General features: G+C 47.9%; 3 protein-coding genes across 3 annotated transcripts in view; 1 reads left to right on the top strand and 2 right to left on the bottom strand.

Annotated features, from left to right (window-relative positions):
- The window catches only part of rims2b (regulating synaptic membrane exocytosis 2b), a 53,521-nt gene extending 52,918 nt beyond the window's left edge, over window positions 1-603 (bottom strand). The window contains 1 exon segment of the mRNA XM_084695943.1: window positions 437-603. Coding sequence (XP_084552069.1) covers window positions 437-603 — 167 coding nt within the window.
- Window positions 604-2,819: 2,216 nt separating this feature from the next.
- Window positions 2,820-11,015, top strand: slc25a32a (solute carrier family 25 member 32a). Its single transcript, XM_084696599.1, has 7 exons — window positions 2,820-3,744; window positions 4,443-4,593; window positions 7,021-7,106; window positions 7,322-7,476; window positions 8,337-8,450; window positions 8,559-8,704; window positions 8,852-11,015. The coding sequence occupies exons 1-7, from the start codon at window positions 3,537-3,539 to the stop codon at window positions 8,976-8,978; spliced, it is 987 nt and encodes a 328-aa protein (XP_084552725.1). The 5' UTR covers window positions 2,820-3,536; the 3' UTR covers window positions 8,979-11,015.
- Window positions 11,016-11,203: 188 nt separating this feature from the next.
- On the bottom strand, window positions 11,204-16,817 carry cthrc1a (collagen triple helix repeat containing 1a). The gene is made up of 4 exons (XM_084695698.1): window positions 16,658-16,817; window positions 12,904-13,122; window positions 12,386-12,602; window positions 11,204-11,480 (listed from the first exon to the last, which is right to left on the bottom strand). The coding sequence occupies exons 1-4, from the start codon at window positions 16,790-16,792 to the stop codon at window positions 11,338-11,340; spliced, it is 714 nt and encodes a 237-aa protein (XP_084551824.1). The 5' UTR covers window positions 16,793-16,817; the 3' UTR covers window positions 11,204-11,337.
- Window positions 16,818-25,451: the final 8,634 nt, after the last annotated feature.

Consider the following 25,451-nt stretch of genomic DNA (forward strand, 5'->3'; position numbering starts at 1 on the left):
ATCTCCCATCTCTATTCCTAAAACTACCGTCGACGTACAAGTATTAGCATGAGAAAACGGAGCGCGGAGCGCGCGCTGTCATTCCGTGCGACGTCTGCGCGCGCCTCCATGTTTGGCTCAGATTACAGTGGAGGCTTCGCAAGCCTAATGTCAACACGGACAGTGACCGTGCTTGTTACAGACAGACGATAGGGATAACATTCCCTCACTGATCCTCAGGGTGGCTTTAAAAATCATTATTGTCAATGAGCTGAGACCGTTTGCGGTGGAAGAGACCATCACAGCAGAGACGTCGCGAGTCCAGATCTATCATCCTGCCGTTGTGCGCGAGTTTGAGCTGCGGCACAATCTGTCACGGCTAACCATCAGCACTCCCGCTTCTCCACACACAACCACATACACACGCGAACACACCTTGACAGCGTTATTGGCTTACTTTAGCATGGTCTGTTCCTTCTCCTCCTCTTTCTTCTGTCTATCCATGACAGAGAGGATGATTTTCCGTTCCTCCTCCGTTAGATGGCTTAGGTCCGGTAGGTCCGGCTCGCCTGGACCGGTTACCGGAGCGGCAGGCCCGCCCGGTGGCCCGAGCGGTGCTGACATCTTTAGACAGATTTGCTAAAAGGACAATAAAAAACCGTCTCTGTGAAGGGGCGGGATAGAAAGTTACATTTCTCATGTCAAAAGTTTACATAAACTACAAATTGTCTGATTCCTTGTGCGCTAGAGAGAGCTTTAATACCATCAATGAGACCCCAACAGAGGAATATTACACAGTCATAGCAGACTGAGGAAACACATATGACATCTGTATCAGCATTCGGTTCTCTGGTCGCCTTGAACCGTGTATTCACACGCTTGAGACGCCCAACAGATCTACCGGACCGGTACGGGAATAGTTGTCCCCAAAAACACATGCTGCATCCCACCTCGCCACCTCCCAGACGCCCCTCTAGCGTGCACGCTGCAAACACCATAGCCATGTCACAAACTAGGCGGTATAATCAGTAATGTGAAGTCTTATTCAGATAGGGTACGTTCTGTATATGAACATTATCTATGGGTATGAATCCCTGGCCAAACGCCATGACCATCATATTCGCCTGTTTCGCCATACAGCCTTCACATAAACCAATGGACCCAACAGACACACTCAAATCATTCCAGTTCTATTCACTGGCAGTGAGACGCGCGGTCGCCTCCGTCAGCTGAATCATATTCCCACACTGGGCATCGTTCCATCCTCATCCGCCCCGCGGTTCTCGTGCAAGGCGCGAGCGGTTCTGAACATGCAGAGAGCGAGCGGACGGTGACAGGTCCTTGCCTTTTATTTCGCAATCATGATGAATCCCGCCTAACCCATCGTTGTCCTTGACTACCGAGAGATGTTTCTCGTCCCATAGATGGTCCGTTTCAGACCCGGTGTCTCGCGTTCCCCGCTTCCGCTGTCTCTGCAGGCGCTGGTGCTGTGGGGGTTCTTGGATATTTCTTGAATGCACAAAAATGGATGCATTGAGAGGAAAAAATCCCCATAGGACGGAGGGGCGGAGCGATAGTATTACGTACAACAAAGATCAGCTGCCTCGCGCGGGCGGGGTAGAGCGGAAGTACGCGCCGGGCTCCTGGTCGGTTCATTGATAGCCGCGGCAGGTAAACGCAGAGAGGTTTTGTTAACGTGGCCGCTGCGAGCTGATATGATTTCCTGAATTATGATGATTTTCCATATTTTTTGAGTGGTGGACTTAGACCACTCATTACCTATGTATTCAGTATTATAATTAACTCAAATATAGTATGAAATAGAATACAGTAGTATCAATAGAATAGAGTAGGCCTACGATAGAATAACCAACAATATAATATGTAGTAGCCTATATAGAGAGCCTGCAATAGAGAGCGTATACAAACAGAACATGATGAAGATGGAATAACTCTGAATATCTGCTGAATACAGACCGTTCCTCTGACTACCAAAGTACTGTAAGAACTATAGTGCATGTATGCACTTCTGATCCTTCAATAAATGCTAATGTAAATATAAAGTGTGAATATAAAGACCCATAATCTCTTCCAAATTGGTGTGACCTGTGTATTAGAAACAGTGTATCTTAAACCTATCTGCATTTGAACATATCTAACCCTATCGAACACTCTCTAACATATCTAACAACCTCCATCTAACATATCTAACAACCTCCATCTAACATATCTAACAACCTCCATCGAACATACCTCACACTATCATATCTAACACCCTGTAACACACGACTAACATGTCTAACTCTCTCTCACACACACACACATTTCTAACACTGTCTAACATATCTAACACTATTTAACACACAATATATAACACTATCTAGCATATCTTAAACTCTTAATATGGTTGGGTTAAAACTTGTGTGTGTTTGCTTGCAATCCAAAACACAATTCAGGTCACAGTGCACACACAATCGTGTTTAATTACAATAACAGAACATTCAGAAAGATTTTGGAATCACAGTTCAATCTTAGTATTCTACTAATGCTATCATGGTTATGTAAAAATCATGTGTTATCGCTGGAACTTGGAAATGGAACTCTCTACCCATGTACTCCTACCGTTCCATGGAACCCCAAAGTTCTAAGAACTTAATTCCTCTGACCGATAGTTCGTATTATTCACAACTGTTAGTAGCCTAAAGCACGATTCATTCATACTGCAAAGCACTGATTAGTACTGAATGTACTGACTCTGTCCTGAAATGTTCTATCTATTATGTACATTTGGTGAGGTAGGAAACTGGTTTTAATAATGCAACAATGCAAACTGTATGCCAAACAAATGTAAAATATTGTGACAAACTGGGCTTTTTCAAAACAACACGGATACGCCCCGCCCAGTCACCATGTTTCTACTCATTGATGGTGACAATACTTTAGTGATGATCGCCTACCCAACCACAACAACAAGGCCTGCTGCAGACTATTTAAGAATCCGCATCACGCAGCTTTAGCTTAGTCAGGGACAGCTGGCATTAGCCAAGCCCGTGCTGGAAGCCTGAGTACGTGGTTTTCATTTTGGACTTTTTGGAAGACGGTTAAAGCGCTTATGTCGAATGAGGCACCATGGGACAGCCTTTTCCTACTGGCAGCGGTCTAAAAGTAGCGGGCCTGCGCCGTGGATTAGATCTGTGCGAACGCTCCTCTCAGCCGCAACACTGAGCTAGGCGGTGCAGATGTGCTTGAGATCGTTGCTTGCGACGCTTCGCACATGCGCGATTCTCTCCACTGCAGTGTTCTGTATCTCGCTCACAAACACTGGCATGGTCCACATCCTCATATCTGGGATTCGCAACAGAGGTCATGCTTAGAGACGCGTTCATGTCACGGTGGTCAGACGGCTATCATTTATATCACACTTGTTAAGTGAACTTGACAGACCGATTATGATGACTTAATAGCGGGCTGTCTGCAGAAGTCGTCTCGATTTTACTGCGCTGTGTCTCCTCGCTGCTACTACAGGAAGGGAAGCTGCGAGCTTGTCAACAACAAGCATGACTTCGATGTCTAGTCAACGGCAAACGGTCGCTGCGACTATTCCCGTTACGAGCGACCGTGCAGACACGGGGTATTCAATAACAGACAACCTTCGGCGCTTGCTGAGTCACATACAGTATGAAAACCTTGCAGCGGGGCTTTGTGGAGGCGTCATATCAACAATGGTGCTGCACCCGTTAGATCTGGTGAAGATCAGGTTTGCAGGTGAGTAAGTTTCTATGCGCGCGCGCACGTGTGTGCGTGGGCCTTTGTTTTCGAGGGCTGTATGTAGCCTATTTGCTGAGTAAGGGGCGTTTTCATTGACCTAGTTTCCGCCTGGACCCAGTCTGCCCAGCGGGCAGCCCCAGTAACACAGACACAGTAGCTTTACATTCGTTCGCTGCGTCCTCGTTTCTCATGGCTGACGGGGGTGGGGGTGGGGTTGGGAGGCGGGGGAGGGGGAGGCGGGGCGGGGGGGTTATGGGGGTTATGGGGGTTTAGCTTTATGGGGGCTAAGCCCCTCTGCATGTTTTACATAGTACCTTGACTGTTGGATCATAAATTAGGACGATGAATCTGTGTGTGAGTGTCCACCAGGTGCCCACCACCCTGTTCCTGTCTTAATCTGTGTGTGCTGTACGTGTACGTCTGTGCTTGTGTTTACTGTGTGTGTGTCTACCTGTGTGAATGGGTCTCCACTTGTGTGTGTTTGTGTGTGTCTACCTGTGTGAATGTGTCTCCACTGTGTGCGTCTGTGTGTGTGTTTACTGTGTGTGTGTCTACCTGTGTGAATGGGTCTCCACTTGTGTGTGTTTGTGTGTGTCTACCTGTGTGAATGTGTCTCCACTTGTGTGCGTCTGTGTGTGTGTGTGTGTGTGTCTACCCGTGTTTGTCTAACTGTGTGTGTGTGTGCTCCATCCCAGTGAGTGACGGAGTGCAGATCCGTCCCCAGTACGAGGGGGTGGTCCACTGCATGCGCTCCATCTGGCAGGTGGAGGGCTTGCGGGGCCTCTACCAGGGGGTCACCCCCAACATCTGGGGTGCCGGCGCTTCCTGGGGCCTCTACTTCCTCTTGTGAGTACTCCATACAGGAAGTGTAGAGAAGCAGGAAGTGAAAGTAGGGAGGGAGGACGTTTCTGGATCGTGTTTGGTTGTGTGTTCTCTCCTCGTCTCTCCGTCTTCTTGTGCAATGACGAGGGGTGTGGCTGTTCTGCCCTGACTGCCTGAACACACACACATAGTATACACACGTATACACCAACAGATAGCACATACACACATATACAGACACATGGACACATATACATACTACACATTGTATATACACACTCATACATGGACACGCACACGCCAACCACACGGGTAGACCACGATTCCACTCTACACACCCAATCATCATGTCATGACTAAGTCATGTGATGTGGTGCAATGGAGGTATGTATCCAAACTAATCAGGCTGGCCAGAAAGAACTTAGCACCAGAACCCAGCACCAGAACCCAGTACCAGAACTAGAATCCGGCACCAGAACTAGAACCCAGCAGCAGAACCCAGTGACAGAATCAGAACTAGAACCCAGCACCAGTACCCAGTACCTAAAACCAGTACCAGAACTAGAATCCAGTACCTAAACCCAGTATCAGAACCCAGTACTAGACCCCAATACCAGAACTAGAACCCAGTAACTAAACTCAGTATCAGAACCCAGTACTAAAACCCAGAACTAGAATCCAGAACCAGAACCTGGTTCAAGAACCAGAACCCAGTATCTTAATCCAGTATTCCAACTCAGCACCAGAACCCAGAACCAGTACTAGAACTTAGGACCAGTAGCAGAACCCTGTATCAGTGCCAAGTACCAGAACTAATGATCAGGACCCAGCACCAGACCCTTCCTTGACAGTTGATCAGCATTTGAAGAGCAACATTCCATCACCATGGCGATGCCTGCAGGCCAACATGACTTGCCTTGCCCGGACCAACCCCACTTGCCAGCAGCCAATAGTAATCTTCTAGCAGGGCTCTAAGCTAAGCCTTGTGGGTGGAAAGTTATTGGCCTTATTGTTCCCCTGTCTGCATGTTTTATACAGGTAAAGAGACAGACAGACAGGCAGGCAAGGATGGTGGAGAGACAGACAGCGATTGTGGAGAGACAGACAGGGATGGTGGAGAGACAGACAGGGATGGTAGAGAGACAGACAGGGCTGGTAGAGAGACAGACAGGGCTGGTAAAGAGACAGACAGGGATGGTAGAGAGACAGACAGGGATGGTAGGGAGACAGACAGGGCTGGTAGAGAGACAGACAGGGCTGGTAAAGAGACAGACAGGGATGGTAGAGAGACAGACAGGGCTGGTAAAGAGACAGACAGGGATGGTAAAGAGACAGACAGGGATGGTGGAGAGACAGACAGGGCTGGTAGAGAGACAGACAGGGATGGTGGAGAGACAGATAGGGATGGTAGAGAGACAGACAGGGCTGGTAGAGACAGACAGGTAGAGAGAGAGAGACAGACAGACAGGGATGGTGGACAGACAGACAGGGCTGATAGAGAGACAGACAGGTAAAGCACACAGACTAACTACACTTACATGACTAGTCCTGGGGGCATTCATGACATCATTAGAAAGCTCTTGCTCCTCTCAATTGGACAAAATAAATATACACAAAGGGCAGTATGGTTGCAAAGTTACTAGCCCATTACCAATGTCCACTACAGGGGATGTGTATGTGTCTGGGTGTCGGTAATATTAGTTTCTGTACATGCATGTTCACATGCTTAAAAAGCATGCTACCGAGGCAGATCTGGTTTCAAATGCAAACACACCGTGTCCCAGAATAGACCCTAGGTCAAATCTGGAAATACCCAGAAAGTCTGTGAACAGGTATTTGCCAGTTCAGGAGCAAGGCAATCTGGCAACTTCCGGAAAGTTCCGGAAAGTTCTGTATACGGGAGCGTTCTGGCTCTCAGGGATTGTTATCTCTCCGTCCTCTCACCAGGAGAACGTTAGTGTGTTTATCCGTCTGAAATCCCTCCAGTCGACAGATAAGCCTGTTGACTCACCAAGTCAGGTGTGTGTGTGATGTGTCAACGTGTATAGGTATATGTGTGTGTGTATGAATTTGATTGTGTGTGTTTGTGTACTTTAAGAACTCTCTCCGGCTCATGTATGTCAGGCAGATGTATTGCAAGACATTGTGGGGACCTGTGAAGTGTTTATTCAAGTTCCCCAACAGCTTTATTTACAAACGGTGACCTACAGCTACATCTAACAGCGGGCCCCTGCCAAGCTAAACCAAGGGCACCGTAAATCCTTCCCCCTATCCCCCACACCCAAACAGGCATTGGGATGAGTCAGCGCTATTTTGCTCCCTGTATCCACTTTGGTATAAGCAACTGCTACATGAAGTCATTTGCGTCGATATGTTAGCCCCTGGTCTTAGTCTGTATGACTCTAACCTGTACAATCTCTCACCCCCCCCCCCCCCTCCCCACCCCTGCAGCTATAACGCCATCAAGGCATACACACAGGAAGGCCGGCAGGCAGAGCTAAGTGCAACCGAGCACCTGGTTTCGGCTGCAGAGGCTGGTGAGTGGCGCCCTCTTCTGGCCAGTGCAGGGTACGACGGGCTGTGTTTTGAGTACTGTAAAAGGCCACCTCCCCTCCACCTTTCCTTGCCACCTCCTTTCTTCACCTCCACCCTTCTTCACTTCCACAACAGCCCTCCGGGCTCTGATTGGTTAGTCTGCCTGCATGTCTGAGCCCCGCCCCCCCCCCCCCCCCCCCTCGGTGTGTGTGTGCAGGCGTGCTGACCCTCTGCCTGACCAATCCCGTGTGGGTGACCAAGACCAGACTGGTGCTGCAGTACAGCGCTGACCCAAACAGGAAGCAGTACAAGGGGATGCTGGACGCCCTGGTGAAGATATACCAACATGAGGGCTTCCCGGGACTATACAGGGTACACCCACACACACACACACACTGCTCACCTCACCCCCGCCACGTTCTACACACATGCTTCTATCCCATGCGCGCTGCACTCTGTTTGAACATGCTGCTAGGTTGGTAAAAATACACCCGCTCGCTCTCAACGATACACACACAGAACAAAGGCCATGATAGGTCAGTTTTGTCTGGTTCGGGAGTGTCACTGGCCCTTATCTGGGTCAACCGTCCGCTGCAGTCTGTCACTGCAGATCAAAAGGTCACAGACCCCCCCCCCCCCCCCGGACATTGCTTTGGATAAAAGTGTCTGCTAAATGAACCATTATTATAACATTAGCAGTCCAGTGGATCTCTGTCATATACCCCAGGATGCTATGCTGTAGTGTAGCCACTAGGTGGAGATCTTGTCTGCTGAATTACGTCAGGAAGGTTGCAGGAATGGGGTGAAAAACAACACACATTGTCACAGCTGAGTGTCAGGAGGTAGAGGGGGTTTTGCTCTCTCCTGATTGGCACACAGGGTGGGGGGTGGGGGGGGGGGGTGATATTAGTTCAGTGGTGAGTATGTGTTCAATGATCCTAGTACTCAACCTGGCACACTAAACTAACCCTGTCCTAGTAAACAACCTAACCCTGACAGCAGTTCCTGTGCGTGAATGTGTGTGTGTACTGACTGTGTGTGCGTGTAGTGTGTGCGTGTGTGTGTGTACTAACTGTGACTGTGTAGTGTTTGTGTGTACTGATTGTGTGTGCGTGTAGTGTGTGTGTGTGTGTGTGTGTACTGACTGTGACTGTGTACTGTTTGTGTGTACTGACTGTGAGTGTGAAGTGTTTGTGGGTACTGACTGAGTGTGTGTGTTTGTGTGTCTGCAGGGCTTTCTCCCTGGACTGGTGGGGACTTCCCATGCTGCTTTGCAGTTCATGACCTATGAGGGCCTGAAGAGAGACTACAACAAGTACAAGAACATGCCCTCCGAAGCCCTGCTGGTAAGCACACACACACGCATACACCCACAGACACACACACACACATAAACACACGCGTACACACCCACACAACTCTCAACTGTAATCTCGTCTCCATCTTTGTTCCAGACTCCATGGGAGTACATCGCCATGGCAGCCATCTCCAAGTTCTTTGCCGTGGCAACCACGTACCCTTACCAGGTGGTGCGCGCGAGGCTGCAAGACCAACACAATACCTACAACGGCCTGAACGATTGTATCTGTAGGACCTGGAGGTACACACTCTAACAGACACACACACACAGTCACACAAACAGACACACACCCACACAAACACGTGCACACCTGACAGACTGCTGCAATGAGTTTTTCTGGAAAGTTATAGTAAATGTGTGTGTGTGTGTGTGTGTGTGTCTCCACAGTAATGAAGGAGCGGCAGGGTTTTATAAAGGCATGGTTCCCAACCTGGTCAGGGTGATCCCTGCCTGCTGCATCACCTTCCTGGTGTACGAGAATGTCTCCAGGCTGCTGCTAGGACAGTATAAGTGACTCACTCATGCGCACAGGTGGATCCACACACACACACACATACATACACAGGTGGATCCACACACACACATATACATACACAGGTGGATCCACACACACACACACATACATACACAGGTGGATCCACACACACACATATACATACACAGGTGGATCCACACACACACACACACATACATACACAGGTGGATCCACACACACACATCCGCACGGACACACGCGCACACACACTAGAACCAACCTCAAAGACCTGGACCAACGACCTTGGCTGTCAGCCCTGCACTCTGTATACTGCCAAGTTTAGTTTCTCTCCACCAGAAAGCACCACAATCCAGTGAGCCATGGGTGAGACTGTGTGTGTGTGTGTTAGTGTGTGTGTGTAAGTGTGTTGTTGTGAGAGATGGCTCTTTTGCTCCGGTGCCGATGGCGACAGCGGAGGTCTCAGACACACAGGTGCCCAGACAGCTGATGCTACAGCTTAAGGATACACCCTCTCTCACGCACAAACACGGGCTCACACACACACACACTCAAACACACACGCTCACTCACATACACGCTCACTCACATACACGCTCACACACACACACACACACACACGCTCACTCACATACACGCTCACTCACAAACACGCTCACACACACACACACACACTCAAACACACGCTCACTCACATACACGCTCACACACACACACACATCTTGTATACACACACATTCCCATTTCCACAGACATACACAGTGGGATTTAAACAGAAACGAACCACCGCAGTATTAGAGTGCAGCAGGTCAACGTCCTCAATATAAACGATAACACTTACAGTAGCAGTTTCCCTCGGTGGGAGAGCGTGTCACAATATGAGACACACACACACGGGTACATACACTGATACATACACATGCACTATGCAGGTGTGCACACAACAATACATGTTGGCGGTAAATGTCTTGTGAAAAACATGACCACTAGGTAGCGCTAGTGTACAGTGGGACTGTGGGCCTGGCCTTGTGGTCGAAGCATTTCTGGTTTGCTGGTCACCTAACTGCCTGGGAACAAGGGAGTAGTGTCCCTGTTTACCTCTCCATCTCTCTCCCCCTTTCCATCTCTCTCCCTTTTCCATCTCTCTCTGCCCCTTTCCATCTTTCTCCTTCTCATCTCTCCTTCCGTCTCCTCTCCCTCCCTCTCTCCCTTTCTCTCTCTGGTCGTGACATCTTTGGCTTGTTTCCATGGCAGTGCCACAGACAGAGTTGGAACGATGTACAGTTGAGGGTTGTAGTTGTTGTTGTTGGAGGAGGGGACCGGAGAGAGACTGAAGAGCGACCAGGAAAAACAAGCAACCTAAACTGAATGACTCATGAAAGACTGAACGGCCTCTAGGAAGAGAGAGGATCTGCAATGATGATGTTTCCTGGATTTTCAAAGAAAACAGCCGGACACAACCGACGGACTGAAAACGCAACGCCGGGATTGGGCGGCGGATCTGTGCATTCTTGTTCCAGGGACACGATGAGGACGATGATGTTGTTGGGACGTTACCTGGTCTATAATCACATATAATCACCCGTCTGTGTTAACTTGTGTGTTCCGTTGGTCTGTTTATGTTTCTTCTCGGTTCCGACCCCCTGGTGATGTCGGGGAAGTCCAAACGAGCCCTCGCTACGCCCTCTGGGTTCTGGGCAACATTTCAGGGAGATGTGTGTATGTGGGTGTTTGTAGTTTTACAGACCACCCTCTCCCCTCTGCGCACAACAGAGGGCACTGGCGGAGGCCAGACGATGACTAAGCTATTTTACAAGAAAACTCAGCCTTTCTTCTCCCTCTGTCACTGCGATGAAACTAAGGATTTTCTAGTAACCCGAAAACCAGAAGAGTAGGCTTGTACATCTGGAGAAGTGCTTCGCAGGAGCGAGAGCTCCCTAAATGTCCATCATGCTGAATTGATTGATTGACTAGTTGATTGAGTGGATGAAAGATTACCCTGTATTTTGTTTATTACAAATATTTTAGAATAAAATAAAGTGACTTGTGTTAACTTTATTCGGCTGTACGTGATTCCACTCATATCTGACCCTCTGGATGTCTACACAATACTGCTCCTCTCTCTGCCTGCCTGCCTGCCTGCCTGCCTGCCTGCCTGCCTGCCTCTCTCTCTCTCTCCCACCACCTTCATACAGATTCACACACTCGTGACAACAGGTGATGTAACGTTTCTATAAAAAGTTTATTTCTTTCAGAGACAGGGCATGGTAATTTGATCATATAAAGGAGTGTCCTTAAAGGCCCAGTCGTATAGAGACACAGCCAGAGATGGTGTGTGTCTGGGAGGGAGGGAGGGAGGGAGGGCCAAGTAGACGCCGTCTCATTTGGGGAGCTCCTCGATGATGACGCGCGACACCGAGTTCCATCCTGTGGAAGCGTCGCCACGGGGATAGTCTGCACACGTGCCGACCCAGATCCCCACGTCCACAAGCCCCGCGTGCACGCCCTCACACAGCCCCTCCACTGGGGAACACACGCACAGGTAAACACACAGGTTGACATACAGCAGGTGCATGCACACTCGCATGTACACATGCACAGAGAGAGACACATTGAAAACTCTTTTAAGAGACAGACTGGAGAAACTAGAGACTCTTTGGGCTTGTGTGTGTGTGTGTCTGTGTGTGTGTGTGTGTAGAGCACAGCAGGAGACCTGATGACGATGTCCCAGTGTTTAACCTCTATCCCAGCACTGCTTATCTACGTGTCGGACTCCAGAAATACCAGCGGTTCCTGCGCCGTAATTACAGCCCAAAAACCCCGACCTCGGCTGGCCTGCTCGTCTGCACACCGACGGCAAAACAACAGGACGGAGGCTGCACTCCGAAGGGAGGTCAGAGAGAGGGGGGGGAGGCACTGGGCTCAGCAGGACCTCTGGGGTGTTTGAGAAAACAAACACGTCTCGCTGGCGTGTTTTTCAGGCGGCCAAGGGGGAGAGAGAAGAGCGGGGTGTTTGTTGAAATTCCAAGAGTGTTTGTTTTGAGTTTCTACATTGACGACGACCTTTGAACTCGACGCCGGCCTGGTCGTGGGCAAGGCGCGGGGCGGGGTTCATTAGGTTTGATGGGTGGAATGTTTGTTTCAGTCAGGGAAGCGACTCAACCCAGGTCTCCTTTCCCACTAGACCATGAGGTCACGGTCTGAGGGTCACATGCTGCTGTGGGTCAGGGTGGCCTGGCCTGTGGAGGTGTTCATTTCGAAGAAAAGCGACATAGGGGGGATTTGAACCTGCAACCTCTCTGAAGTCAAATGTGCATCTAGTGAGCGAAATCCAATGATGGTATTGATGGTGCATTTTCAGTACATGTACCCGGTTGTGTTGATGGTGTATATATGTCCCTGAGGGTGTGGGGGGTGTATAGATGTACCTGAGGAAGTCCTGTGTATGTTGATGGTGGAGTTGAGCTCGGGGCTGCCCTGGTCCAGGTAGATGATGGACTCAATGGGCAGGGGCGCGGTGCACTCGGCCCCGTTGAAGGTGAAGTACCAGCGCTGGCAGCACGCCGTCTTACACTTCAGACGCAGCGAGCCCGTGAAGAGGACGCGCAGGGCGCTGTCGGTACGCCGCTTGGTGAAGGTGCAGTCCTGGAGGCGGGGGGAGGGAGGAGGAGAGAGAGGAAGAGGGGAGGAGGGGGTAGAGATGGGGTTTGGGGAGGAGAGGGGGTAGAGGGATAGAGATGGGAGGAGGAGAGAGATGGGGGAGGAGAGAGGGGAGGAGGGGGTAGAGATGGGGTATGGGGGAGGAGAGCGGGTAGAGGGATGGAGATGGGAGGAGGAGAGAGATGGGGGAGGAGGAGGAAGATGGGGGTAGGAGGGGAGGGTGAGGGGTCAGAGAGGGTTCAAAGCTCATTTACTCTAGACTGGACCCTTCAGCAGGTCTACTCACAGCGATCTTGCCCAGGTCGATGCCGTAGTTGAGGGAGTTCCAGGCGCACTGTTTGAAGTTGGGCCTCCAGGGGTCTTCAAACCTTTCGCTGATGCACTCCCCCTTCTCCCCCCTGGCCCCGTCCCGGCCAGGTATTCCTGGGGTTCCTGGTATGCCGTTAACGCCCGGGTTCCCATCACGGCCCTGGACACCAGCCGGGCCCTGCACACATGTGCTGAACTGGGAAACACACACAAAGAAACACACTTCATTGTCAGAACCTTATACTTCTATCTTCTTTCGAGAGATTTCTTTGTTTTTATTTTGTTTCCACCGACCTTCTTATCAACCCCCTGTTGTGAATGAATACGGGTAATAATGGTTAATGTTATTACTCGTGAATGTTCTATTTCATTGTTTGAGTTACAGTCTTTAGAAGAGAGATGTTTTGACGGTCGTAATCCAGCAGCCACTCAACACCTCTCAGAGGGGGTCACACCCCACAGTGTGAGAAGGATCACAAGTGTGTAGTTCTACGGTATTTCAGTGGTCGGAGTTTGGGAGCATTGTGTGTGTGTGTGTGTGTGTGTGTGTAGACTGCAGCACCAGAGGGGGGAGGTGGACATGATAACACTGTGGGGGCAAGCTGACAGAGAAAGCCCACATCTCCAAGCACGTCTCTCTCTGGTCTCTCTCTGGTCTCTCTAAAGAGAGGGGGGGTGGCAACAGTATGTGCTTGTATATTTATCTGTTTGTATGTCTGTGTGTGTGTCTCTTTAAAACTGAAACTCTCTTCATCTTCATCTCGTTAGACTCTCCCTAGTCCCGCCCTGACCCACATAGTCTCCCTAAATTACATCCTGGTCTACACACATTTACACAGCCGTCATCTATCTCTCCCTCCCTCCCCCCTTCACCTCTCTTTCTTTCTTTGTATGCCTCTTCTTCCTGAGGAGACTGAAGAAGTTTGGTATGGACTCAGTCATCCTCACTAACTTCTACAGATGCACTATAGAGAGCATACTGACTGGTTGTATCAAAGTGTGGTATGGGAGCTGCACAGACAGGGACCACAAGGCCCTACGTAGTGTAGTCAGGTCTACTGAGTTCATCATCGGCAGGAAGCTCCCAGCCCTACAAGACACCTACCACACATGATGCCTCAGGAAAGCCGGCAGGATTCTAAGAGACTGTTACCACCCATTTTTCAGTCTATTTATGCTATTTACCAAAGCATTCGGTCCCGCACACGCAGACTGGACAACAGTTTCTACCCAAGGGCCATCAGACTTCTGAATGGACACTGGTATGGACATTGATTTACTGAACACTAGTCACTTATACACTGTCACTTTCAGCTACTGGTTACACTATCAGTAACATTGCACTACTGTACCTCACTGTACTTCGCCATCAGGCTCCTGTATGGTCATTGACATAGTCACTGATCTGCAATTTTGCACTATTGTACTGTACTCCACTTAGGTTAGAACAGGTTATAGGGTTGAAATAGGTTTTATGTGCATTTAAGGTTAGTATAGTGTATTATTTATAGTTATCTGTAATTTAGGAAGTTTTAGTATTAGTGTTAGTATAGTTGATTATTTATTGCTATCTGTATATTTAGGAAGTTTCACTTATTTAAGCTCAAGATAGATGTAAATTATGTTCTGAGTACTTATAAGTTATGTTATGCCAGGTGCTTGCGTTGTCTTGTCTTAAGAATTTCAGTTCCCCGTCTGACCTTGTGTTGTTCTGTGTACCTGACAAATAAAAGACTTGAACTTGATATTTCGCTGTATACAGTCATCATCTCTCTCACTCTCCCCATCCCCCCTCTTACCCCCTTCTTTCTTCCTCTTCCTTTCCGCCCCCCCCCCCTCTCTCTCTTCCTCTCCTTCTTTCGTGTTTCTCTCTCTCTTCTGAAGTACAGCATCTCCTCCTGATGTAGGAGGAGGTACAACAACAGGTTCATCTGTTGCACTTCAGATGAGATGTTTGTGCTGTAGCATGTAGCACTGTACTTGAGATAAATACAGACCTGTTCCTTGACTCTGACCAGCGAACTACTATGTAGAACTACAAACTCCAGATCCTCTTGTTTTTCTGAACCGTGAACTTCTGATCCTTGATTCTCTCCTGTACTTTCGATGTGCACTTTGGGCAAAAGTGTCCGTTAAATGAATAAACCGTTAAATATAATACTGCTTCTCAAGAGTTATTTGCATGGTTTCGTTTCTTGAATCTGTCCCACATGGTTCACCCCGGGAGGGGGTCTGGTTTCTGGCTTTCTCTGCAACCCTGGAGGCCTGTGGTTCAGGCCCCATGCACCTACCGTGCAGTTGAAACTCAAGGCATACCTCGGAGGCCTGCTCCTGTCTTTGTCAGGGCAAAACCTCTTTGACTTAGGGCCTGTTTCAGGTTGTGCTGTTGTTTTAAGTGAAGGCAGGAATGTGCCATGTTGGCAGACCTGGAGGGGGTCGAACTTCTCGTCCTCCTCCATCTCTTCACCTGAGTGGTGCATTCCTGGGTGGTGTGTTGACATTCGCCGACACAATGGACCTGATCGAAATCGTGTTTCAGCAACCTGACACACTGACTCGCACACACACACGCACCTATGCACACATGCTGCTGACTTACATGCTCACACACACACACTTGCACGTACTGTACATACACTGACTTGCTCGAACACACATAACCGGTCTATCAAACACAATCAATTCAAACCAAACAAGCAGTCCAGGTTTGAGTCTGGGACCCCATTCTAACTATTAGACCAAGAAAACCCTCTGGTGTTTGGAAAGGTGGAACTGGTTTTACAGGAATGTGAAGCCCAACCACCTCAACCCAGTCAGCTCCTAAGCCTGACTTCACTAGACCACATGTGATGACTGTCTAACCTCTCCTCTTCCACGCTCTCCCTCCCTCTCTACTTACCCCCCCTTCCATCCTCTCTCTCCCTCTTTCTCTCTTCCTCCCCTTTCCACCCTCTCTCTCCCTTTTTCTCTTTTTACACTCCCCCTCCCTCTCTCTATATTTCACATCTGCTGAGCATGTTTTGGGAGGGGGTGAGAGGGAGAGGAGATATATAAGGAAAAGAGAGAGAAAGTGGGGGGGGAGATAAGGGAGAGAGAGGAGATAAGGGAGAGAGAGAGTAGAGATAAGGAAATATATAAAGGAGAGGGAGAGATGTTTGAGAGACTGAGAGCCCAGGTGCAGTGCGAAGGGTGAGGATGAGATGATGCAAGTCAAGTGGAGACAAAAGCGTCTGCGAAACAAAAGTGAATACAATGAAGGTTCTCATAATGATCCGATGGAAGAAAAACTCCATCCAGTTGTTCATCTAGGCCCACAGCAGCTCCCATACACACCAGACTCTGATCCTTCGACCGCACATGCCCCAGTTACTGGTTCAGACTGGGCATTAACCGCGTCTACCATTGGAGCCAGTTGGCGACGCCAAGGCTAATATAGCCAACCTTAATGCATGTACCGCACATCGTTAACTGTTCAGAGACTGCCTGACGCTGCAACTTGACTGTCATCATTTATCACCACCATTGTAAAGGAGTTAGTTAACCGATTCATGCTTCACGTTCTCTAAACTTTATCCACGTGTCACGCTATTGTCACAAAAATACATTCATTCGCGAGGTAAATCAAGGTATAGGCCTAATACGTTCATTGCACAGCCGACACAGTTCAAAAAAGTTTGTGAAGCTTAAAGAGGGACTTACTTTACGATTAACTTACTGTCTGATGAACTTACTTTATCGACAAATTCGGCATCTCTCTGTCGTAGATGTCTATGCTTTGGTTTGTCCGGTTTGTCCGGTTGTTCCGCGGCACATAGCGGTATGACCAGGCACAGACAGATGAGCAGGCGAGCCGGTGTGCCGTCCATATTCCCTGCGTTATTACAGCATAAAGAAGCCCAGGGCGCCGGTCTCTAATCGTCTCTCCCCCCGCCAGCGGAGGTGGGGTGGGGGCAGGATGTGGAGAGGAGAGACGGGTAGACTAGACCCAGAGAGCAGAACAGTGCACGACTCATTCAGAAAACCCCGAAATCCATCCTCGGGGATTTCTGGAATTTTCAATAATCAAGTCTCTGTCAAACTTCCAAACATGGAGAAGTACTGAAGCAAACTCCACAAAGATAAAACAGCCGCATCAGCAAATCCATGTACATTTCATGTATTGAATAGGTTTAAATAGGTCTATACCTACAAGTACAATTAGGTATTTGCTTTACTATTAAAAATTTGTAATATTTTTATGTGTATTTCAACACTAACTAATAATCCACTCTCTCTCTTTCTCTTTCTTTCTTTCTTTCTTTCTTTCTCTGTTTCTATCTCCCCTTATATCACAATCCTAGGTCTGCAATAAACTTTTCATGATTACAGTCATTCGTAGCGCGCGGCGCGCAGACATATGATTATGATTTTTAATTGATGTTCTTACTGTGCTCGGCTGTGTGATGTGACTGCAGCGTGAACCCCTCGCTTTACAGTAACACCCACTACTGTAACCACCGCAGTACAGCGAGCTAATTGCATGTATGAAAAAGTGAATTCGTGTGTGTGCGTGTGTCTATCTGTGTGTCTAAGAGGGAGTGTGTGGTGTGTGTGTGAGTGTGTGTGTGCGCGGGAGAGTTGTATAACTCACGTAATGAGTCTGAAAGCATCCACACTGCCAAGCTACATTCACGCTGGTAATGTGGGTGTATGGGGGAGAGGGTACATGGGGGGAAGGGAGAGGAAGGGAGAGGAGAAGAGAGGAGGGGAGAGTGAGGGAAGGAAGGGGAGAGGAGGGAGAGGAGGGAGAGGGGGTAAGAGAGGAGGGGAGAGTGAGGGGAGGGGAGAGAAGAAGAGAGGAGGGAGAGGGGAGAGTGAGGGGAGGGGAGAAGAGAAGAGGGGAGAGGAGGGAGAGGGGAGAAGAGTGGAGGGGAGAGAACAAAAAGGAGTACATCAGAGCTAGTTAAAGATAGTTGCCCAGAAGCTTGTGAAGCTAAGCTACCCCTTTGAAGACCCCATCTATCTCCACCTGCCACATGGGTCCTGGCCCTGGTCCATGGTATTGTGGGTGTATGGGTGGAGGTGGGGGGCGTCAGGACGTTAAACACTGGGGAATTGTGGATGTATGTGAGGGGAGATCAGGAGGGCTACATACACACTGGTATGAACTGTGGGTGTCTGTCTGTAAGTCTGTCTGTGGGTCAGTAGTCATGTGGAGGTGATGAAACAAACGGTCTGTACATCTTCAGTCAATTCTCAAAATGTAAAAACAGCCCTGGAACTCAGCAGGGTTGATGCAAGGTGTTTTATTGGTTCTCAGGTAACAAAGATTGCCAATGGAACGTGAGCGTGATCCCGGGATCAGACTGAAGTTTTCTCCGGACAATTGAACTTACATAGTCTTCTCCCCGTTGTATGTTAATATGGTACGATATTTGTTGGTTACATAGACATTAGGTAATCTTACAAAGCGGATCCCTTGTCTCAGGGGATTCAAAACAGGTACTTTCCACATAGACACTTCTTCCAAATTAGGCTCTTTCTGACCTTGAACAGCCAGCTGCATTAGGCTTCTGGGCGTAAGGCCACAAATATGTCTCATAAGTTACAGCTATGCATCCTGGTCCTTTATGAAAGCATACACATGCTCCTCTCCTCCACTCATCCTTTAATTATTCAAACCTTAAATTTTGGGCTTCATGTCTCCTACCATTGTTTAGGGATAACAATAATCAGCCAACAGCTTTGCATCTGGTTTCCAATAATATAGCATGTACTACAAAGGTGATTACAAGTTTCATTGAATCCATAATCATTACCCATCTTCATAGTTACGACATGATGGTGTTTTTTCCACAACAGAGGTGAGTCTGTGGTGAGGTTTAGGTGTCTGTGAAGGCGGTTCCAGAGGAATCCTCCCTCCACAGGCTCCAGCATGCTCAGAGGAGACTCCAGCTGCAGCCCCTCTCTCACCCCTTCTCCACCGAGGTACTCTGAGGAGCGGTTGGAAGCCAGTGCCCAATGTTGAGCCCGTTCCTTGCATTTCGACAGCAGAAGCCTTGGCTCCTGGCCAGGGAAACTGGTTCCAAAGCGGCACCAACTCTGAGCTGGTCTCGAACCGTTCCACTTACGTCAGGAGCTGGGGGTGAGGTTATTGTGACCCACCATGACCTGATTTTTTTAAAATTTCATTTTAAAAGAAACTAAGCTTTAGGGAAGATTTGGCGTTGATTGTGCTTCTCCTTTAGCTTCAGTAACAGCATGTAACATCTACACGGTGGTAAAATAACCCCCAAAATTTGAGGGAGCTTCAAGAACAAAGCTTGTATTTCTCAAAATGCAACATGAGATGGCTACGGAGGGGTCAACTGAAACGTCGGACAAGTAAAAGTAAACAACAAACTAAGGAAGTTGCCATAGCACTAGTTTTTCTGACTGTGTAATTTAGCACTAGCACTAGCAACAGCCCAGTACCAGAACTAGGTTTGCGTTGGTGGAATGGGGAGATATCAATGGTGACACCTACACAGGAAGAGCTGAAATTACTGGGGCTGAGGGAGAGAAGGCCGGGGGGGGGGCTGATGTCTGTCTCTGGTAGTTAAGGAGAAAGATTATCCTTTGAGTGGCGTGTGTGTTTGTGTGTGTGTGTGTTTGTATGTGTGTGTGTGATGTACTGAGACGCCTGAGATCCCTTAGGACTCGTCAAGGCTGCGGAGGGCTGAGGCAACATCAAACAGAGACCATCGTCCCTGCGGCAGAAACCCAACACATGATCTGCCACACAACAGGGGGGCCACGCCACAGAGCAGAGATGAAAGAGAGAAGCGCACGTCGGTGATGGAGCTGGGGAAGACAGAGGGAGAGGGAGAGGGAGAGAGAGAGGGAGAGAGGGACATCAGACACCATCGAGCCCTGCTTCACACCCTGACACGTGGATCAACTGCTACACGTTGTCCACTCACGACTTTCCTGCGCTGCAGTTTCCATGCAGTACACTCAACTGACCAGCAGATGGCACTTTAACGTAATAATAATAACCAGTTGGACTCCGCAACAAGTCTGAAGGACTTCATCCAATTTATTGTGCTTAAACTATGGAGAAATACCAGACCAGGCATTAAATCTCAAATTCGGGTTCAAGAACTTCCGCCTCTTTTGCTTCACGTTCCCCTATTCTTTCTCCTTCTCTTTCACTTCCTCTTGCTTCACCTCCTCCCCCTCCTCCTTTTCCTTCTCCTTTACCTCCTTTTCACCTCCTCCTTTGCTCCCTCTTTCTCCTCATCTTTGTCCCCCTCCTCTTCCTCTTTTCCCTCCCCTTCCTTCTCCTCCTCCACTTCCTCCTCCTCCTCCCACCCTTGTGTTTTCATCCATCCAGGGTACAGAGTCCGGGAGCCCCCGAAGACCCCACTGACTCACCAAGCTCGTTAAAATCTCAGCAATTCGGAGCCGAGTCAAGTCCCAATTCAGCTGTGAGATGTTAACTTGCTAATGAGCGCCCGCTTGATGCGATGAATACTAAGTGTGAATTACTAATACGACACGGAACACAGTGGAGGAACAGGAACGTCTGACGGTCGCCTGGCAAACAGCCGATACCTGGAACCCTGTAGGCTGTCTCCGGGAGGTGGCACTCCATGTGCGAGGTTGTATAACCGCTGTCTTTTGTGAGAAAAGGGAAGGTCCGTCTTCATCACTGGTTTGGCTTCTGTCTCGGTCGTGGAGTTTATAAGCATCTATCAGCAAGGAACGGTGTCGGAGCTAGTGACAAGCGGCCACTACAAACAGTAAACACAGCAAACACAGCGATAAGAAACAACAGCTGTCCTGCTGAAAAGCAGGTAGATGAATAATTAAGGAAGTCCTGGTATGTGATGTCATGGATGGTCCTGACATGATTCTTCCTGGTCTAAGCAAGGGACGCAGGGAGACACTGGCTAGACAGAACCACAATACTGCAACCCAGGAATCACTGTCTGTCAATATAATAACAAGACAAAACAAAATAATAGTATCGAGAAAACAATATCAATGAGACTATGTAGTCTACAGTCTGTAGTGTAGTCAAATCCACATTAGTGTCTGTTCTTTGAAGCCACTGGTGATAACCAGCTCTGGACAGTGTCCCTGTCCTTCCCCCCATTGTTCCTAACCATGATATATTCAATAACTCATCTGTACACTCACTTTCCTCTTCACCTTTCTTTTGTTCTCTCTCTATTCCCATCTCTCTCTCCCCCCCCTCTCTCTATCTCTCTCTCTCCCTCTGTTGCCCTCAGTGCCTCATGGTCCCTCAGACCTGGTCTTAGAAACCCACCAATTAGGAGCTGAGCTGTGGACCGAAGCCGTCGCCATGCCGATACATTTGTGGAACACATTAGAGATAAACCCTAGTATGAACGCACCACACACACACATACAGAAGACACCCACACACAGGCACACAATCCTTAGGACACACACTCACAAGACACACGTACATACACAAGGAACACATACACACAAGGGACAACAAAGAGGGACGGAAGACGCACAGACACACACACACCCATGGTCTGTCTGTTCCTGTAAACAGCCTGAAGGCTAAAGTCTGTGATTGGTTGCTTCCAGGTTTCTGTTGCTTACTTGCAAGCACAGTCCTCAGATCTTCTCCTGGTGGGACTCGAACCCACAGCCTCCTCAGCTGGTGCACCTGTGTCATGTTTATTTGATTGAACCTTTATTTAACCAGGAAAGGCTCTTGAGATTACGAATCTCTTTTTCCTGGCCAAGATAGGCAGCAGTGAGTCGTTTCATAGTCACAAACAGACAACAAAAACTAATGAAAAGTCTCAATAATAAATCAAAAACCCAACAATGATAGTTAAAAACATTTTCAGGACAAGGAATCAGCTTTCATCGATGACTTGAAAACATTTAGTGGGACAAGTTTTTGTATTTGTAGGCTACTTTGTAAGTCATTCCAAGCCGATAAATAAAAGCCCCTTTTTCCATGATTAGTTCTAGCATTAGGGACAGTTAAGGTCCTGTGATCGAAATTAATACCAGTTATATTTATAACAAACAGAAATTCACAAATAAGATGGGAGAAATCCCAGAATGGCGTTATAGATAAAAACGATGGCAGTGACTAAGTCTACGGGTGCACAAAGAAGGCCAGTCAACCCTTTTCTATAAAGTGCAGTGATGAGTAACAGTTTTACAGTTCAGAAGGAATCTCAATGCTCCATGGTAAAGGGTGTCAATCGATTTCAAACAGTATACAGAAGCATTCATGTATAGCCTTTTAGGCTCAAAAGAAAAACAAGCCTTATTTCTAACATAAAATCATAGTTTTAGCATCAGTGGTTTTGTATGCTGCTGAATATGGTGTTGAAAAGAAAGACTTCATCTTTAAGTCTAAGGGACGTGCACAGAAATTTTGAAGGGCAGTTGCTCTGGCCTTAAAAAAGTCCCCCCCCCCCCCCCCAAAAAAAAGAAAAAAATGTGCCTGCCTACTAATGATAATAATGAATGTAATGCATTACTTCCATCATTTATTCTTCTTGTTAAAACAAAATGTTATAAACTAACCATCAGCACACATGTAGCTTAGTTTTCCTACCCAAATAATAGCTGTCTGATTATTTAGGCTAAATGTGGCAAGTGAGCCTGGATTTATGAAGATTTCGATTGATTTCATAAAACTTGATGATGATTGTTCGTTTGTTATACATTTCTACAACTTAAAACTCACCTTTTCCGATAACGTCAAAGCAGTTTTTAATCGACACAGAATAAAACAACCATGACCGTTTCTTAAGTGCAAGAAAATGCTGGCTCAGGTGGCGGTCGCGTGCAGTACCGCAGTGTAAACAGAATAGGGGGCATACCCCCCTCCACCTTGTGACTTCCACTCTCGTTGCCCATAGGCTTATTGGAAGTGAATATGGCTACTTTATGAAATGTATCGCGTGGTGATTTTTAAAATCTAGGTCTACATGAAATTCTGCAGCTGTTTAAATTCAATATTATTTATTTATTTTCCTCGGAGGGGCACTTTGACTCGTGGAGGGCAAACGGGCAGTTGCCCGGGCAACCTTAGCCATAGCCTGTGCATATAGTCATCAACTAAAATATGAAGTAACAAAGTCAATTGCATCGCCCTGAAGATTAGAAATTGGGGGAAGCTTCTGGGCCTTTTTGGTTTGGTCTTGTGAACGGTAAGCACAAGCTTCAGCTGCGACAGGGAGGTTTGAATAGTTGCATTTTACCCATTTTATCAAGATCATTTATATATAAATTGTAAATAAGAGGGGAACAGAACAGAGCCGTGGGGCACCATTACAGACAACTGTTTTGTCAGATGAAAGATTCTCAAATTGAGTGCACTGTGTTCTGTCAGACAGATGGTTTGCATGTTCAGAGATACCTATTCACCAGTCTCTTCTTCAGGATTGCAAAGATACCTGTATCAGAGTGACACACTGTGTCGTGTTTATCAAGAGCGTCCGTGGTATCATTCACCACCTTAATGACTGCTGTAATTGTACTATGTTTCTTAATGAAGCCTGACTGATAAAATTGATCAAATGGAATTTGCGCACAGAAACTCCTTAAGCTGCCCACTAACAAGAGTTTCAAGGATTTTAGCCAATGGTGACAGTTTTGAGGTTGGCCTATAATTGTTTTGTATAGGAAAGGTAGAACAAATGCCGACTTCCAGATCCGGGAATTTAGAGGTTCAGCTATGAAGTTTGGGTGTAAATGCTTTTTGTAGTTACAAGTTTGTTTGGCAACAAGAAACCCAGACACCATGGTTCCTGTGGTATGTTATGCCGTTGGCAGACTTTAAATTGGGCATCCATTTTCCCACAACACATGTGCCAAGTCAAAGTCTGAAGTATTCTCTAAAGGTCGGCCCTGATTGGAGCATGTGATCTTTGTTTCCCAGCTCTGTGAACGAAAGGGTTACTATCAAAGGGCCTGCATGATGATTTGTCCCTGATTGGGCATCTGAGTTGAGTGTGGGGTATGGGAACAGTAGGATTTCTCTCTGCAGTGACTCTGATCAATCCATCCCATAATAGAAGCTGCCTTTTGATCAGTTTCCAACGCAATGAGGGGTTAAAGACGACCATAGCCCACTGAGAGACCACCAGGTTGTGTGATGTATTAAACCCCCCTAAATGAATCATGGATCTCTCTCATTGAGTCCCTCCATTTATTAATTCCTCCTTGTTCTCCATTTAAGTCAAACCAAAAAATGCATCCAGTCGTTTTGGACTTGTGAACCATGAGCTGGGGTCTGATCAGTTTCCAAGGCAAGTCAAAGGTGTCTGCTGGGTGAGAGATCCAAAGTCACCCAGAGGTCACCTGGTTATGTATATATATATTAGTAAGGATTTATCCAGAAGCATCTAGAAAGTTAGCTAACTAATGTATGTGGTGTGTCAAATGACAACCACAATTCTTTCGACCCTGTGTCCATGATATAAATGAAGGATGAACAAATAAATAAAGGATTCCTGATTTGTCCAGGAGCATCGAGTGAGGTCGGGGGGGGGGGGGGGACGACGACACACAGACATCACAGAGAGAAACAAAGACGCACGGATAGAGAGAAAAACAGAACACAGCTGAGGGAAACAGATTAAAGACAAGCTCGTCGTCCTGCCATCATCTGCTTGTTAAGAGGAACGCTCTTCTAAGCAGCTAATCCTGGGAGGCGGTGGCTCGGCGGAACCTTGATTATGCAGATTTATGGAGATAACGGTCTAGACTGACTGTGAGTGACAAGAGAACAAGAGAAGAGAGATCATTTCAAGCCACTGCGCCGAAACAAGGTCTGGATGCAATCACCTCATTACTACTGCCATCTCAATGACAGCAGATTTTCAGCCAGTTAAACAGCCAGCCATCCTGTTAGCCAGACAGACAGTCAGTCAGCCAACCAGTCAGCCATCCAATTAGCCGTCCAGTTAGCCATCCAGTTAGTCAACCTTGTCAGATATTTAACCAGTCAGTCGGTGGTCCAGCCATCCAACCAGTCAGTTAGCCATCTAGTATCCACGCGAGTGTCTTACATCTGGTGCATCTAGAAAGTACAGCTGAACATCACGGATCAGAAGTAATGAGTCTGGTCTGTTCCTGGCACAGTGCAACAGTAACCACATCTCAGCAGGCATCCATCCACCCACCCACCCATCCATCCATTTCTAGGTGAAGCCAGTCCAACTGCTGTCAGTCAGCTGGTTGCTGGTGCAGTTGCTGGTGAAGCTGTATGGAGATAGCTTGCCAAGTCAGAGGCCTCCGGTCCATCTCATGACTTCTAACGTATCTGTTGGCAACCAAGACCGGTTGCTGGCATTGACTGACGGGCTGGCCGGCAGACCGGCCAGCGCATTAGCTGACTTGTTAGCTTAGCATATGAAAAGGAAACCGTCTGTTGAGCCTGTTAACGTTGAACTCCCACAGCTTTGTTTGGTACAGAGCAGGGAAGGGGAGAACAGAACAGAACAGGGGACAGGGGAGAAAACGAAGAGAAGGGAGAAGTGAGAGGAGGGACAG

The sequence above is a fragment of the Hypomesus nipponensis genome, chromosome 4 (genome assembly GCF_054491055.1).
Source record: "Hypomesus nipponensis isolate SF chromosome 4, ASM5449105v1, whole genome shotgun sequence".
Classification (NCBI taxonomy): domain Eukaryota; kingdom Metazoa; phylum Chordata; class Actinopteri; order Osmeriformes; family Osmeridae; genus Hypomesus; species Hypomesus nipponensis.

Coding starts and splice junctions, on each gene's coding strand:
- slc25a32a (XM_084696599.1), top strand. CDS start 3,537: ATGACTTCGATGTCTAGTCAACGGCAAACGGTCGCTGCGACTATTCCC. Junction 4,594..7,020: donor TGGGGCCTCTACTTCCTCTT/GTGAGTACTCCA, acceptor CCACCCCTGCAG/CTATAACGCCATCAAGGCAT. Junction 7,477..8,336: donor GCTTCCCGGGACTATACAGG/GTACACCCACAC, acceptor GTGTGTCTGCAG/GGCTTTCTCCCTGGACTGGT.
- cthrc1a (XM_084695698.1), bottom strand. CDS start 16,792: ATGGACGGCACACCGGCTCGCCTGCTCATCTGTCTGTGCCTGGTCATA. Junction 12,603..12,903: donor TCGACCTGGGCAAGATCGCT/GTGAGTAGACCT, acceptor CCCCGCCTCCAG/GACTGCACCTTCACCAAGCG. Junction 11,481..12,385: donor CATACACAGGACTTCCTCAG/GTACATCTATAC, acceptor TGTGTTCCCCAG/TGGAGGGGCTGTGTGAGGGC.